General features: G+C 43.9%; 1 protein-coding gene across 2 annotated transcripts in view; it reads left to right on the forward strand.

Moving 5' to 3' along the window:
• LOC106613135 (ephrin type-A receptor 4) overlaps positions 1–13411 on the forward strand; it is a 98204-nt gene that overhangs the window by 67837 nt on the left and 16956 nt on the right. For both annotated transcript variants that reach the window (XM_045724724.2, XM_014215095.3), the window contains exons 6-11: positions 1185–1309; positions 1481–1640; positions 2293–2404; positions 3667–3725; positions 4157–4270; positions 7225–7410. In XM_045724724.2, coding sequence (XP_045580680.1) covers positions 1185–1309; positions 1481–1640; positions 2293–2404; positions 3667–3725; positions 4157–4270; positions 7225–7410 — 756 coding nt within the window. The remainder of the gene's footprint in view (positions 1–1184; positions 1310–1480; positions 1641–2292; positions 2405–3666; positions 3726–4156; positions 4271–7224; positions 7411–13411) is intronic.

Below are 13411 nucleotides of genomic sequence, written 5' to 3' on the forward strand. Positions count from 1 at the left end.
CGAAGACAGCAAAGGTAATAACATTTTTCTTATAGTAAATCTGACTTTGATGAGTGCTACATTTGCTGGGTGTCTAAATAGCTAGCCGTGATGGCTGGGCTATCTACTGAGAATATTGCAAAATGTGCTTTCACCGAAAAGCTATTTTAAAATCGGACACCACGATTGCACAAAGGAGTTCTGTATCTATAATTCTTAAAATAATTGTTATGTTTTTTGTGAACGTTTATCGTGAGTAATTTAGTAAATTCACCGGAGGTTTGCGGGGGTATGCTAGTTCTGAACGTCACATGCTAATGTAAAAAGCTGGTTTTTGATATAAATATGAACTTGATTGAACAAAACATGCATGTATTGTATAACATAATGTCCTAGGTGTGTCATCTGATGAAGATCATCAAAGGTTAGTGCTGCATTTAGCTGTGGTTTTGTTTTTTGTGACATTATATGCTAGCTTGAAAAATGGGTGTGTGATTATTTCTGGCTTGGTACTCTGCTGACATAATCTAATGTTTTGCTTTCGCTGTAAAGCCTTTTTGAAATCGGACAGTGTGGTTAGATAAAGGAGAGTCTTGTCTTTAAAATGCTGTGAAATAGTCATATGTTTGAAAAATGGAAGTTTTTGTATTTTAAAGGAATTTGTAATTCGGCGCCACGCCTATCATTGGATATTGGAGCAGGTGTTCCGCTAGCGGAACGTCTAGATGTAAGTTAACCCACTGTTCCTAGGCTGTCATTGAAAATAAGAATTTGTTCTTAACTGACTTGCCTAGTTAAATAAAGGAAAATAAAACAGGACAGCAGGGGATATGTCATAGCAATGTAGTGGTTTCCCAGGGTGGCTGAAGAATCTTTGGAATTGGTGGGACAGGAAGTGAGACAGCTTAGCTTGGGATGGGATGTTTTCCAACCGTTTGGCTTAGCAGTAGCGCTTCACCATTGGACTCCTTAGCTGTAACGCTGTAGCCGTAGTCATTTATCCGTACAGGGCCTAAGCTCTTTGACTGGGAGCCAAGCTGACAGACAGACAGAGTTGATTGCCTCATGGCATGGTCTGGTGTTTGACTTTCTCAGAAAGAGCAATAGGAAAGAAACAGACATAGTGGCTCAGATGGTCAAAACAACAAGACAGGAAAGGTCAATGCTAAAATCTCTCTCTTTTTTTCGATTCTTTTTGTCCGTAGCCCCGTCTCCCGTCAACTCGATCCAGGCCAAGGACATCACCAGACACACCATCTCCTTGGCCTGGCAGCAGCCTGAGAAAGCCAACGGGGTCATCCTGGAGTACGAAGTCAAATACTACGAGAAGGTGAGGTGGGAAATGCAGTTCTCTGGGAAATGCAGTTTTTTTCCTCATGCTTCAAAATAACATTGAACCTGACAGGTTGAGAAATTTCCATTTTTATTAACAGTGAAAAGGTGAAGCTGAAGTAAGAACCTGTGACATGCCAGGAAAATGACTTTTCTCTCTGTCCTTCAGGACCAGAATGAGAGGAGTTATCGCATCATCAAGACGTCATCTAGGAACACTGACATCAAAGGCCTGACCCCTCTGACTTCCTACGTGTTCCACGTGCGCGCTCGCACCGCCGCCGGCTACGGAGAGTTCAGCGCTCCCTTCGAGTTCATGACCAACTCTGGTGAGTGGAGCGCTGACTTGACAGCATCGCACAAATCACTGTGATGATGTCACAGGGACACAGAGGAAGTGCCACTCGCTTCCCAGTTACATCTTTCTCACAGCTTCTAAGATGTCGGAACATGAGTGAGATAGACATAGTGTGGGCAGGATGACTCTGTTCTGTCCTGTAGTGAAACATTGGGATCCCTCTAAGAAGAGGTGTCTGTGTGTGGTGACATAGAGATAGACATAGAGGCCCATTGCAATAAGACGTTGAAGCACACAGCTCTTTGCTCAGTGGAATGGTACTGCATTGTGTCTCAATGGAGGATACGGAACAGGTACAAATACTCTGGGCCACACACAGAGGTAGAGAGGAAGGGAGAGGAACATGTACTGTAGGTTTAACGTCTCTGGACCTGATCAGACTGAATGATATTGACTTTGTTCTGTCTCTGTCCACCCACTCTTTCTCTACCTCTCATTTTTCTCTCTCTTTCTCACTGCATTTGTATTCCTCTCAATTTTCACTTTCCTGTCTTCTCCTCCCCTCCCTCCCTCCCTCCCTCCCTCCCTCCCTCCCTCCCTCCCTCCCTCCCTCCCTCCCTCCCTCCCTCCCTCCCTCCCTCCCTCCCTCCCTCCCTCCCTCCCTCCCTCCCTCCCATATTCAGTTCCAGCTCCTATCATCGGAGATGGGACTAACTCCACAGTGCTGCTGGTGTCTGTGGTGGGCAGTGTTGTTCTCCTCCTCATCCTCATCAGTGCCTTCGTCATCAGCAGGAGGTGAGACTCTCATCCCCCCACCTCTCTCTCTCCCTTTCTCACTCTCTCCCTCTCTGTTTTCCTTCTCTCCATCTTGCCTCCGTGATGAGAATGTCTTGCTTGGCAGCTGCATAGTCAGGCTGGAAAAAGTGGCTGTCACACATTGGCGATAAGTGCACACACACACACACACACACACACACACACACACACACACACACACACACACACACACACACACACACACACACACACACACACACACACACACACACACACACACACACACACACACACACACACACACACACACACACACACACACAGCCCCATGATTGACGGTGTGACAGCTGAAAAGATGTAATCAGCAACCCTCGCTCCTCTTCTCCCACTCCATCGCCTCTTTCCTCTCTCCCCCTCTCCTCCCTCCATCTCTATCCCTCTATATCTCTATATCTGGGGCGGCAGGGTACACTAGTGTTTAGAGCGTTGGACTAGTAACCGAAAGGTTGCAAGTTCAAATCTCTGAGTTGACAAGGTACAAATCTGTCGTTCTGCCCCTTAACAAGGCAGTTAACCCACTGTTCCTAGGCCATCATTGAAAATAAGAATTTGTTCTTAACTGACCTGCCTAATTAAATAAAATGTCGGTGTGGCTGTAATATGGGGCAGTAGTTAGTTACTGTGACCTGTAGAGAGAGGGAGAGTGGGGAAGAGACAGAGAGAGCAGGTGGATTTGCAGTGACCCAATCAGAGGGTGGTAACCAGTGAGCAGTAGAGCAGGACATGCAGATGGGGTCTCTCTTTTCACGCTTTAACCACGCTCTGTCTTTTACTGGCCTGTGTGTGTGTGTGTGTGTGTGTGTGCACTCCTGTGTGATTGCGCACATAGAGTGTGAGTGTGGGCGATGGAGAGGAAGATGTTTGTGTGTGTGTGTGTGTGTGTGTGTGTGTGTGTGTGTGCGTGCATGTGTGTGTGATTGCGGCTCTCCCAGCCAAGCAGGTGGCCATCTTTGATTCATATTCATTGACGGTAACTGTCTGTCATTGTGTCTTGACCATCCTGTGGGGGAGGAGTGGGTGGGTAGTGCTCAGCGTGGCTCACAGAGCTGTTTAACAGTCATTAAAAGGACAGAGGCACATTGTCATGTCATTAGTGCAACATTGTCCTGCACATCTGGTGGTCTTAAACAGCCAGTGAACACATCAATAATAACACCATGGATTAGCTCTGTGCTGCTGAACCTAGCTAACCACGTCGGCCATGTTGTTTTTCTCCCCAGAAGGAGTAAGTACAGTAAGGCCAAGCAGGATGCTGATGAAGAGAAACACCTACACCAAGGTAGACCACTCACTCTACTCATCCTACGCTAGTATCAACGTTCACTGATGAGCAGCACCATTCATTATTTCATCGTTGTCAGAAGAGCCGCCGAGAAAAGTATTAAATTGGTTAATAGAATAATAAAAAAGTATGTTTGTAAAAAAGTGTGAATGAAATGTATATTCCAAAAGTAATGCCATATAACATTTCTGACAGTGTTTTCCAGTGATAACCTATTGAGAAGATAAATACATTCATATCATTTTTCAGAGTTATTACACCAATCTAACAGAGACATCGGATGTTGTAATGTAGAAGCTGAGGAATTAAAGGATAAAGGAGAAGAGAGGACGGCAGTATAGCCCACAGCATGGGGAAAATGAGGAACAGACCGAGCTCTGCTGGTCAGAATGCATTAAACGTCTCTTTACCCTCCTCCTTTCTCTCAGGAGTGAGGATATACATAGACCCCTTCACCTACGAAGACCCCAACCAGGCTGTCCGAGAGTTTGCCAAGGAGATCGACGCTTCCTGTATCAAGATTGAGAAAGTCATTGGCATCGGTACGGACTAGACTTATTATTGACCATACTTTTACTATGTCAGCATGACCGTTCTGTCAGACTGGTAATATTTGGCCAGACTCATTGGGTCAATAGAGAAAACAATCTATAATGTTCCTGTTTTCCCCTGTCTGCCAGTGCAAAAAGTTACCTGGTGACCAATAATAGAAAATAATCATTAGCCCTCTCTCTTGCTCTCTTTCTGCTCAACTGAGAAGGAGGGATTTGGGATCAGAGGGGGTCGATCAATGATTAAAGTACAGCCCCCTTTCCCACCACCACCTGTTCCCTTCTCTCCCTCCACTAAAAATAAGTGTGTGGTACCTGTTATTAGGTCTTTTCCTCACCATGTTGAAAATGTGAAAATGTATGGGTAGGTATTTTCCTGTGAGTTTGATAAAGTGTGTGTGTTTTATAATAAGGTGTGTGTGTTTTATAATAAGGTGTGTGTGTGTTTTATAATAAGGTGTGTGTGTGTTTCATAATAAGGTGTATGTGTGTTTTATAATAAGGTGTGTGTGTGTCTTTTATAATAAGGTGTGTGTGTGTGTGTTTTATAATAAGGTGTGTGTCACGTCCTGACCAGTAAAGAGGTTATTTGTTATTGTAGTTTGGTCAGGACGTGGCAGGGGGTGTTTGTTTAATGTGTTTCGGGGTTTGTTGGGCAATGTTCTATGTTAGTCTATTTCTATGTCTGTGTCTAGTTTATCTATTTCTATGCTTAGTTTATTGGTTTGACCTTCAATTGGAGGCAGCTGTTTCTTGTTGCCTCTAATTGAAGGTCCTATTTAGTAGGGGTGTTTTTTCATGGGTTTTTGTGGGTAGTTGTTCCATGTTTAGCGTTTAGCCTGACAGAACTGTCTTCATCGTCATTGTTTGTTATTTTGTTTTGTGTTCACGTTCCTTCAATAAAGAAGATGAGTTCACACATTCCCGCTGCGCCTTGGTCCCATCTTTACGACGAGCGTGACAGAACTACCCACCACCAACGGACCAAGCAGCGGTCCCAGGAGGAGCAAGGATCCTGGGCCAGGGAGAGAAGCGAGTGGAGAACATCATGGACATGGGAGGAGGTAATGGCAGGGGACAAGACCCTGCCATGGAAACAGGTGGAGACAGCGAGGGAGGAACGGCGACAGTATGAACAGTCCCCGTCCAGAGCTTCCGGCGACAGTTCCCTGTCCAGAGCTTCCGGCGACAGTTCCCCGTCCAGAACTTCTGGCGATAGTGCCCCGTCTTGAGCTTCCGGCGACAGTTCCCCGTCCTGTGCTTCCAGCGATGTCCTACAGTCCGGAGCCTGCAAAGACGGCCCACAGTCCGGAGCCTGCAGAGACGGCCCACAGTCCGGAGCCTGCAGAGTCGCCCACCAGTCCGGAACAGGCGCAGCCAGAGTCGCCCACCAGTCCGGAACCGGCGCAGCCAGAGTCGCCCACCAGTCCGGAACCGGCGCAGCCAGAGTCGCCCACCAGTCCGGAACCGGCGCAGCCAGAGTCGCCCACCAGTCTGGAACCGGCGCAGCCAGAGTCGCCCACCAGTCCGGAACCGGCGCAGCCAGAGTCGCCCACCTGTCCGGAACCGGCGCAGCCAGAGTCGCCCACCAGTCCGGAACCGGCGCAGCCAGAGTCGCCCACCAGTCCGGAACCGGCGCAGCCAGAGTCGCCCTCCAGTCCGGAACCGGCGCAGCCAGAGTCGCCCTTCAGTCTGAGGTCTCCAGCGACGCACATCAGCCCGAGGTCTCAAGCGACGCGCATCAGCCCGAGGTCTCCAGCGACACGCATCAGCCCGAGGTCTCCATTGACGCGCATCAGCCCTGAGCCTTCAGCGGGGGTGGTTAGGTTGGGGAATAAGGCCAGAGCCTGAGCCACCTCCATAGTAGGAGGATTGGGGAGTGTAGGGGGGGTGTAGCACAAGAACCGTCGGTGACGGTGGCCACCCTCCCTTCCCTCCCTTTAGTTTGGGATTATTTTTGTTTTGGGGTTTATTTTTGTGTTTATTTTTCTGGGTTTTTTGTTTGAGGTGCATCCGGGGTCTGCACCTTTGGGGGGGGGGGGGTACTGTCACATCCTGACCAGTAAAGAGGTTATTTGTTATTGTAGTTTGGTCAGGACGTGGCAGGGGGTGTTTGTTTAATGTGTTTCGGGGTTTGTTGGGCAATGTTCTATGTTAGTCTATTTCTATGTCTGTGTCTAGTTTATCTATTTCTATGCTTGGTTTATTGGTTTGACCTTCAATTGGAGACAGCTGTTTCTCGTTGCCTCTAACTGAAGGTCCTATTTAGTAAGGGTGTTTTTTCATGGGTTTTTGTGGGTAGTTGTTCCATGTTTAGCGTTTAGCCTGCCAGGACTGTCTTCGTCGTCATTGTTTGTTATTTTGTTTTGTGTTCACGTTCCTTCAATAAAGAAGATGAGTTCACACATTCCCGCTGCGCCTTGGTCCCATCTTTACGACCAGTGTGTGTGTGTGTGTGTGTGTGTGTTTTATAATAAGGTGTGTGTGTGTTTTATAAGGTGTGTATGTGTTTTATAATAAGGTGTGTGTGTGTGTTTTTATAATAAGGTGTGTGTTTTATAATAAGGTGTGTGTGTTTTATAATAAGGTGTGTGTGTTTTATAATAAGGTGTGTGTGTGTGTGTTTTATAATAAGGTGTGTGTTTTATAATAAGATGTGTGTGTGTGTGTGTGTGTTTTATAATAAGGTGTGTGTTTTATAATAAGGTGTGTGTGTTTGATAATAAGGTGTGTGTGTGTGTTTTATAATAAGGTGTGTGTGTTTTATAATAAGGTGTGTATGTGTGTTTTATAATAAGGTGTGTGTTTTATAATAAGGTGTGTGTGTTTGATAATAAGGTGTGTGTGTGTGTTTTATAATAAGGTGTGTGTGTTTTATAATAAGGTGTGTATGTGTGTTTTATAATAAGGTGTGTGTTTTATAATAAGGTGTGTGTGTGTTCCAGGTGAGTTTGGGGAGGTGTGCAGTGGTCGTCTGAAGATGCCAGGAAAGAGGGAGATCTGTGTCGCCATTAAGACACTGAAGGCGGGATACACCGACAAGCAGAGGCGGGACTTCCTGTCTGAGGCCAGCATCATGGGCCAATTTGACCATCCCAACATCATTCACCTGGAGGGAGTGGTCACCAAGTGTAAGTAGGCTCCTGATTGGAGAGTATTTAGCTAAGTTACAATAATTTGAAATGATTTAAAATGCATAATTGAAATAAATATGAGTAAATGTAAATACATATGAGTAAATCAAAGTATTGTGGAGCTTATAATAGAGAGAGCCAATCATATGCTCTATATTTCACCTATGGAAAACATAAACAATGAGGTGACTAAATAATCCTGAAAGGGACAAGCTCAGATAAAGACTGTAAATCATTACAAACCACGTCTGTGGTTGTGGGGGAGTTGGGAGATAGCAAGGGTGGAAGGGGGGGATCGTTCACATCCCAGCCCGGTTACCCAGAGGGCCTTGGATAGGGGCGATGGGTGGTGTGGGTCCGGACACGGAGCCCATCCTGGGAATCCCCAGGTGGTTGGAGTCCAGATGGAACAGGTCTGGTCCAGGTCGGCTACAGGGTTAATGTGTCCTGCACTGTAGCTAGCTCATTAATCATGGTGTCAGCTGTAAATGTGTTTGGGGTTAGAGAGTGATATCCTATCTGCAGGACAGACCCTGTACTGCCACCACACCAGACGCTGTTGTTTAGAGTGTGTGTTGGGGGAGGGGGGTGTACGTTTGGGAAACTAGTTGTGTGTTCACTTCGTAGTGCATTGTGTGCATGTGTGTTTGAGCGTGAGTTTGTATTGATGTCATGCTGGTTTAGCGTTTTATTTATTGCCTTTTACTATGAATGTGTTTCTGTTCACCTTTGATTAGGTACATGTGTGTGTGAGTGTTACCTCAGAGTCCGAGTTATCTTGGCTGTTGGCTGGTTAGATGGACAGACTGCCCCATCTGTCCTCCTCTCTAGGAGATAAGACCAATCACAGTCAGCCATTCAGTCTGCACAGCCACAGCCTGACATGACACAACCATACACACCACAGGCCTGATCACTTATCACAAATCAGACCTCTCAACGGAGAGACAGAATTTCATTGAATTGAGAAGAGAGTGGGGGAGGAAGTGGGAGAAAGAGAGAGGCATGGATAGGGAGGAAAGAAGGGAATCAGAGATAAAGGAAGGATAGAAATAGGAGATGAGCAGAAGAGAGAGGATGAGATATAGAGGTGGATAACACATGTGAGAGGGTGTAAGATTAGGAGAGAGGAGAGAGAAGGAGAGCGCAGGAGAGGGGTATAGTGGGGATTCGAACCATAGCTGTGGGAAGTAGGGTTGCTGAGGGTGCTGCAGCACATTATAGTGCACTAGGTCTTTACAACTCCTGTATGAGCGGAGTGACGCAAAATACGCATCAGCAGACACAAAAAATTCACACTCCCAACCCTAAACATCTTGTCGTGACCATGGGTAGAACGATTGAGAAAGCATAGGGGAGGCTGAAAGACAAACAGACACAGAGAAGATGAAGAGAATGAGTAAATGAGATACCAGACTGGAAACAGAAACAGACTTAAAAACAGAGAAAGTTTAAGCGAGGAGGACTGCATCCAATATCCCTCTCCTTCCCTCTCTCCTTCCTCCCGTCTTTGTAATGACTAAAAACTTGACGCCCGTTTCTCAGCAATTAGTCCTTCACACTTGAGTATGTCGGTGGAATCTATTAAGAATCCATTATTTGAATTCCCCTCTCTATTCCAATCTAGTTAAAAGGGACTTCCATCTCGCCTCAGTACGGCAGCACTGCATGTCCAAGAGGCCAATTAAGTCTTATTAATTATTGATGAAGTCTAAATATGCACTAAATACATAAATAGGCTAAAATCAGAGACTCAGAGCTGAGCCAGTATAGCCTGTCATCTTGGGCCTTTATTTATTTCTTCTTAGCGTCACTCTAACATAATTAAAAACCGTCCATCGTGAGTTGTTAACACTTTGCGCCTTCCCAGCTTTCCTTTAGGAAGTGATGCATTTAAATTCCCACATTTACATAATGTAAGCGCTGATAAATTAGAAAGAATCATTTTGTAAAAAAAGAACGAAAGAACGCTCCAGTGAGGGTTAGTAGCAGGCATCTTTGTGTTCTCCCATCAGCGTCAGCTCTCTATAATAACGTTCCCCTAACGTTACCTCATTGTTATCCAAACATTCTCTTAAACGTTGTCCTCTACCATCCCTAGCCATTTTTTTGGACAGGTGATAATCGGCCTATTGGCGGGGCCCCTGCCCAGAGTTCATTACCAAAAGCGGCAGGACGTATTCAGTAAACAAGACATTAGCATGCAAATAGGCTGGGAGGAAGAGGGCAGGGCTGAGAAGGGGCGAGCTGAGGGTCGTAGGTTAGACGCTTCTCGGACTTGTTTGGCGAGCTGTCAGTCAGCGGCGGCCCGGGGGCAGCAGGGGAGAACAAAACAGAGCAAAGATGGTTGACAAAGAGGCTCCCCTCTCAAGTTAAACTCCACATCCTCTTTGGGGTGCTGCTGAAGTCTTGTAAGTCATGAGGCGCAAATCACACATCGCACAGAGCCGTGTCTGACAGCCTCTTGACAATCGGACCATTCCAATGGAGAACTTCAGCTTTAGACCCCTCACACCCCTGAGTCAGTTATTTGTAGAAGCACCTTTGGCAGAGATTACAGCTGTGAGTGTTTCTGGGTAAGTCTCTAAATGCTTTCCACACCTGGATTGTGCAACATTTGCCCATTATTCTTTTCAAAATTCTTCAAACTCTGTCAAATTGATTGTTGATCATTGCTGCACAACCATTTTCAGGTCTTACCATAGATTTTCAAGTAGATTTAAGTCAACACTGTAACTCGGCCACTCAGGAACATTCACTGTTTTCTTGGTAAGCAACTCCAGTGTAGATTTGCCCATGTGTTTTAGGCTATTGTCCTGGTGAAAGGTGAATTAATCTCCTAGTGTCGGGTGGAAAGCAGACTGATTCAGGTTTTCCTCTAAGATTTTTCCAGTGCTTAGATCCATTCCGTTTCTTTTTTAATCCTTAAAACCTCTCCAGTCCTTAACAATTACATGCATAACCATAACATGATGCAGCCACCACTATGCTTGAAAATATGGAGAGGGATAGTCAGTAATGTGTTGTATTGGATTTGCCCCAAACACTTTGTATTCAGGACAAACATGTAAATGCTTTGCCACATTTTTTGCAGTATTACTTTAGTGCTTTGTTGCAGTATTACTTTAGTGCTTTGTTGCAGTATTACTTTAGTGCTTTGTTGCTGTATTACTTTAGTGCCTTGTTGCTGTATTACTTTAGTGCCTTGTTGCTGTATTACTTCAATGTCTTGTTGCTGTATTACTTTAGTGTCTTGTTGCAGTATTACTTTAGTGCTTTGTTGCAGTATTACTTTAGTGCTTTGTTGCAGTATTACTTTAGTGTCTTGTTGCTGTATTACTTTAGTGTCTTGTTGCTGTATTACTTTAGTGTCTTGTTGCAGTATTACTTTAATGCCTTGTTGCTGTATTACTTTAGTGCCTTGTTGCTGTATTACTTTAGTGCCTTGTTGCAGTATTACTTTAGTGTCTTGTTGCTGTATTACTTTAGTGTCTTGTTGCTGTATTACTTTAGTGTCTTGTTGCTGTATTATTTTAGTGTCTTGTTGCTGTATTACTTTAGTGTCTTGTTGCTGTATTACTTTAGTGTCTTGTTGCAGTATTACTTTAGTGCCTTGTTGCTGTATTACTTTAGTGTCTTGTTGCTGTATTACTTTAGTGTCTTGTTGCAGTATTACTTTAGTGCTTTGTTGCAGTATTACTTTAGTGCCTTGTTGCAGTATTACTTTAGTGCCTTGTTGCAAACAGGATGCATGTTTTGGAATGTTTTTATTCTGTACATGCTTCCCTCATTTCACTCTGTCAATTAGGTTAGTACAGTGGAGTAACTACCATTAAAACCTCTTACATCTAGGCGTTCCGCGGAACCCCTAGCCAACAGCCAATGGGATCGCATGGCGCGAAATACAAAAACCTCAAATCCAATAATACATTTTTTTCAAACATACGACTATTTTACACCATCTGAAAGATAAACCTCTCCTGAATCCAACCACGTCGTCCGATTTCAAAAAGGCTTTACAGCGAAAGCAAAACATTAGATTATGTTAGGAGAGTACATAGACCAAAATAACCACACAGCCATTTTCCAAGCAAGCATATATGTCAATAAAACCCAAAACACAGCTAAATGAAGCACTAAGCTTTGGTCATCTTCATCAGATGACACTCCTAGGACATTATGTTATACAATACATCTGTTTTGTTCAATCAAGTTCATATTTATATCCTAAAACAGCTTTTTACATTGGCGCGTGATGTTCAGAAAATGTATTCCCACCAAAAACTTCCGGTGAATTTCCAAAAATACTCATCATAAACGTTGACAAAATACATAACAATTATTTTAAGAATTATAGATACAGAACTCCTTTATGCAATCGCTGTGTCAGATTTTAAAATAGCTTTTTGGCGAAAGCACATTTTTCAATATTCTGAGTACATAGCTCACCATCACGGCGAGCTATTCAGACACCCGCCAAGTTCGGGGCAACCTAAACTCAGAATTAGTATTAGAAATATTGTATTACCTTTGCTGATCTTCGTCAGAATGCACTCCCAGGACTGCTACTTCCACAAGAAATGTTGTTTTTGTTCGAAATAATCCATAGTTATGTCCAAATACCTCCATTTTGTTCGTGCGTTCAAGTCACTATCCAAAGGGTAACGCGCGAGCGCAATTCGAGACACAAAAAGTCAAAATGTTCCATTACCGTACTTAGAAGCATGTCAAACGCTGATTAAAATACATTTTTTATGGTATTTTTAACGTAAAATTGCAACAATATTCCAACCGGACAATCTCTTTGTCCTCAGGCAGACCACTCAGTAACTAAGCTCCTATACTCTGCCCAGAGACAGGAGAAGGCTCAATCCACTTTCTGAAGGCTTTAGACAGCCAATGGAAGCCTTAGAAAGTGCAACGTAACAGCACAGATACTGTAGTTTCGAAAGGGACTAAAAAGAAGAACTACATTTCTCAGATCCTACACTTCCTGGTAGGATTTTTCTCAGGTTTTTGACTGCCATATGAGTTATGTTATACTCACAGACACCATTCAAACAGTTTTAGAAACTTCAGAGTGTTTTCTATCCAAATCTACTAATGATATGCATATTCTCATTTCTGGGCAAGAGTAGTAACCAGTTTAAATCGGGTACGTTTTTTCATCCGGCAGTGAAAATACTGCCCCCTATCCATATCAGGTTAACAGCCATTAAACTCTGTAACTATTTTAAAGTCACCATTGACCTCATGGTGAAATCTCTGAGCATTTTTCTTCCTCTCTGGCATCTGAGTTAGGAAGGACGCATGTATCTTTGTAGTGACTGGATGTATTGATACACGATCCAAGGTGTAATTAATAACTTCACCGTGCCTAAATGAATATTCAATGTCTGTTTTTTTAAAACATTTTACACATCTACCAATAGGTGCCCTCCTTTGTGAGGTATTAAGCTCCCTGGTCTTTGTGGTTGAATCTGTGTTTGAAATTCACTGCTCGAATGATGGACCTTACAGATAATTGTATGTGTGGAGCACAGAGATGAGGTAGTCATTCAAACAGAGTTAGTCCACACAACTTAGTATGCGACTTGTTAAACACATTTTTACTCCTGAACGTATTTAGGCTTGCAATAACAAAGGGCTTGAATACTTATTGACTCAAGACATTCTAGCTTTTCATTTTAAATTATTTAGTTAACATAACAATAAAAAATACAAATTCCACTTTGACATTATGGTGTATTGTGGGTAGGCCAGTGACAAAACATCTACATTTAATCCTTTTTAAATTCAGGCTGTAACAACAACATGTGGAAACAGTCTAGGGCTGTAACTTTCTGAAGGCACTGTAACAACAACATGTGGAAACAGTCTAGGGCTGTAACTTTCTGAAGGCACTGTAACAACAACATGTGGAAACAGTCCAGGGCTGTAACTTTCTGAAGGCACTGTAACAACAACATGTGGAAACAGTCTAGGGCTGTAACTTTCT

The sequence above is a fragment of the Salmo salar genome, chromosome 09, assembly GCF_965601325.2.
Source record: "Salmo salar chromosome 09, fSalSal1, whole genome shotgun sequence".
Lineage (NCBI taxonomy): Eukaryota > Metazoa > Chordata > Actinopteri > Salmoniformes > Salmonidae > Salmo > Salmo salar.